The sequence below is a fragment of the Meleagris gallopavo genome, unplaced genomic scaffold (assembly GCF_000146605.3).
Source record: "Meleagris gallopavo isolate NT-WF06-2002-E0010 breed Aviagen turkey brand Nicholas breeding stock unplaced genomic scaffold, Turkey_5.1 ChrUn_random_7180001956332, whole genome shotgun sequence".
In the NCBI taxonomy this organism is placed as follows: Eukaryota; Metazoa; Chordata; class Aves; order Galliformes; family Phasianidae; genus Meleagris; species Meleagris gallopavo.
The window spans coordinates 12,697-16,147 of record NW_011216883.1 but is presented as its reverse complement, the minus strand read 5'-3'; the positions used below and the strand labels follow the sequence as shown (position 1 = coordinate 16,147).

The window sequence follows — 3,451 nt, the reverse complement described above, 5'->3', positions numbered from 1 at the left end:
TTTTTGGACTTAGGTTGGCTGAAGACTTTTGATGATTACTTCAGAGATCAGACACAGCATATCTTAAATAATATGGTTATTAAACTGCAAGAAGACAACCGAAGGAAATTTATTTGGTCTGAAATTTCTTACTTTTCAAAATGGTGGGATGGAATAGATAGCCAGAGAAGGGATGCTGTTAAAAGGTTTGAACACTTTTGCTACTTCTTACATTCCATATTGCATGTTTTGATACTTCACGTGTTAATTGACTACATTGTAAACTTCATATTTCACTTGTGATGCAAAATTACTAGTACAAGTGCACTAGTCAAGTACTGATTTTTTGGTTTTGTTTACTGTTTTCCAATTAAAAATTAAAACTGTTACAAGAAATATGATATGATTCTGTGACAAGTAGAGCCTTATTACTGATTTGCTGAAAAATTGTCTAGAAGTTTCCATGTCCAATCTTGAAGATGTCATTCAAATTGTTATTAAATTGTGATTGTAAGCCTAACTTCTTTATTTGAAGACATGTTCAAGTACTGACATTTGAATAAATTGTGAAATGAGATTGTTCCTTGTTAAATACATTTTTTAAGACACGTGGCACTTCCAGTTGTACAACCTTACTCCTCTAATTTATTTTTAAAATCACAAGTTGAAATATAATACAAAAGTAAATGGGTTTGCCTAGGCACTGAAGTGAGAAAATGTGCTCCTTGATAAATAAGGATCTAGTTAAGGGTTTTGAAAAACAGGTGTTTAGTTTTTAATGTGCTTTGCTTCAAGACTGGATCCAACCATCCATAGCTCACCTCTGTGATGCTCTTCTGCTCATACTCCCCCTTCAAGATGCATGGGGTGCAGTATACGTTAGGGTTATTGAAGCCTCACAACTGCAAAGCTTATGCAAACCTGAAAATCTTGAAAATGACGTGTAAATTTTTAAAATATTTTTCTAATGTGTGAATATATGTTTGAGTTCTTTTCTGAGATTGAAGAAATACTTTGGAACACCGTAAGAGGTAAATGATGTTAAGGAACTACGTGCTTTCTTCAAGGAAATTAGATATTAGTTTAAATTGCTGCAACAGTTAGGGAAACTGCACTGGTAACTTTTAGCTATATGAATTACAATACTTTTATTGGTATTATCTGTATTAGATTATTTTAACAGTTATACATTAGTGTACAACAGTAAAACTAAATTATAGAGACAGTCTGATGCTGGAAGCATCATTCTATCATTGGCATCTTAATAAAGAAACTGGATCATCTTGTGTTTCAAGAATGCATTTTAATCAGTGAGATATTCTGCAGCCTTTATATATATAATAAACTTGAAGCTTTATTAAGCTCTCTAAAACAATAAAAGGAACAAAGGATGGGAGATGTTAGTAGCGCTTTAAATGTGACATCTCACTCGATTGACCTCTAGCACCATGACATGTACAGTATTTTATTTTTATAATTTATGCATGAAATAGCTTATTTCCTGACTTGAAAAAAAAAAACTGCAGTAGAGCTGTAGTTACTGTTGTACAGAGACATTAAAAAATTCACAGTTCATGTATTCATTTGTTCACTGTTTGATTAAAAACAGCATAGTCCAATGATGGAAGTAGCATCATCCAGATTTTGTTATTGTGTCCCTTATAAATAACTATTGGATATTCAGAAATTGATTTTAAAAGTGTATTTCCAGATGCAAGGTTTTGATCACAGTTTACATAATTTTCAGGTTAATAAAAGATGGGCAGTTTGAAATAGTTACAGGAGGATGGGTCATGCCTGATGAAGCTTCTTCTCATTACTTCACTTTAATTGACCAACTGATAGAAGGACATCAGTGGCTAGAACGGAACTTGGGTATGTACACTGAATTAAAAGTTGACTTTATTAATACAGCTTTTTAAAAAATATATCATGTGCTTAAGAGGCTTTGCGTGCTCTGCGTCCCAGAAGTGTTAAATCAGATCTTTATAGTGAAAGCCATAAGACTGACTAATATTTGTAACTGCAGTTTGCAGATAAAACAAACAAACAAAAAAAATCTTCCTAGATGAAGTGTACTTAAATTATGTTCTATCCTGACGTGTTTTAGTGGTCTTTGAAAATTGTTATTCTGTGTGTTTGGGTCTATTCTGCAGTCAGTATATTAATTGGACTTCTATGTAAGATTATTAAAAAAAAATCTTAGAGTAATTGTAAAACTTAAATCTACTCTAATATCAAAATTGTTTGCATTAAAAAAAGTAAACAAGTAAAGACAACACATTCACTTTCAGAACGTTGAGGAATTATTGCAGTAAGGTATTTTTGGCTTACTTCCGTAACAAGAGAGAACCTTTTCTACAGGGGAATTATTTATTTAGTGATTTTAATGATATTTTAACATTATCCCATTTAATTAAATTATTTTGAAAAGCTGTTTTACTATCATCGAATCATAGAATGGCTTGGTTTGGAAGGGACCTCAAAGATCATCTAGTTCCAGCCCCCGTTGCTGTGGGCAGGATGGCCAACCACATGATCAGACTGCCCAGGAATGCATCATGCCTGGCCTTGAACACCTCTGGGGCTGTGGCATCCATAACTTTTCTGGGCAGCCTGTGCCAGTGCCTTGCTGTGTTCCAAGAACTTCTTACTAGCATCTAACCTAAAACTCCTTGGTTGTTTTTTTTTCAGTTTTAATCTGTTGCCCCATGTCTTATCACTATTTGTAAATACATATTTGTGAAAAAAGTTGGTCCCCCTCTTATTAGAGATGTTCCAGCCCTCTGATTGTCTTTGTGGGTCCCCCCCACCCCGCAGTATTGTGAGATTGAGATCCAGCTTGAAAGACCAGAAAGGAATAGTAGTTTTCTGGCTTTATGATACCTGGTCTCTTTTTTTTTGATGTCTCAAATGCAGCACCTGGTGAACAGCAAACAGGGTTTTTTTTGTTTTGTTTTGTTTTTTCTGTCGGGTTTTTCTTTTCTTTTTTTTTTATGAGAAGGTAAAAATGTAGAGATGATGGTAAGAGATGGTAAAAATGTATCCAAAAGACCCACACTGAAGAATTATTTAAACAAGAGGAGGATACAACTTCTTTATTTGCTAATATGAAATTAAATTAAAAGGCAATAGTAACCACTATGATTCTAATGTTTGCCAGCCTAGTAAATTAATTCATTTTGAAAGAAAAAAGTCCCAAAGCAAACGTAGATTAAAATTATTTAAATTACACTGACTGAAAATTAAACAAGTCACATCATGTTTTCATCTGTTTTCATCAGTTCATTTTCTTTCAACATTCCTTTCCAATTGTAACATCTGGAAATGACTTAAATGAGGAAGTTTAATTATGTTTCCACGTAAAGCTGTTTGAGACAAAATGAAAATAGTATAACAATATAGGGTACTAATCTCAGTTTTTTTTTTTAATGCAGTTAGACAGCTTGCCTCTAGGATATTTAATTTTTTT

At 33.0% G+C, this 3,451-nt stretch overlaps 1 protein-coding gene across 1 annotated transcript in view; it reads left to right on the top strand.

The window, feature by feature from the left end:
* Positions 1 to 3: 3 nt before the first annotated feature.
* LOC104917155 (alpha-mannosidase 2-like) overlaps positions 4 to 3,451 on the top strand; it is a gene marked incomplete at its 5' end in the record, with an annotated part of 14,217 nt that continues 10,769 nt past the window's right edge. Inside the window, 2 exons of the mRNA XM_019611813.1 lie at positions 4 to 185; positions 1,727 to 1,854. Of these exons, the coding sequence (XP_019467358.1) occupies positions 4 to 185; positions 1,727 to 1,854 (310 nt within the window). The remainder of the gene's footprint in view (positions 186 to 1,726; positions 1,855 to 3,451) is intronic.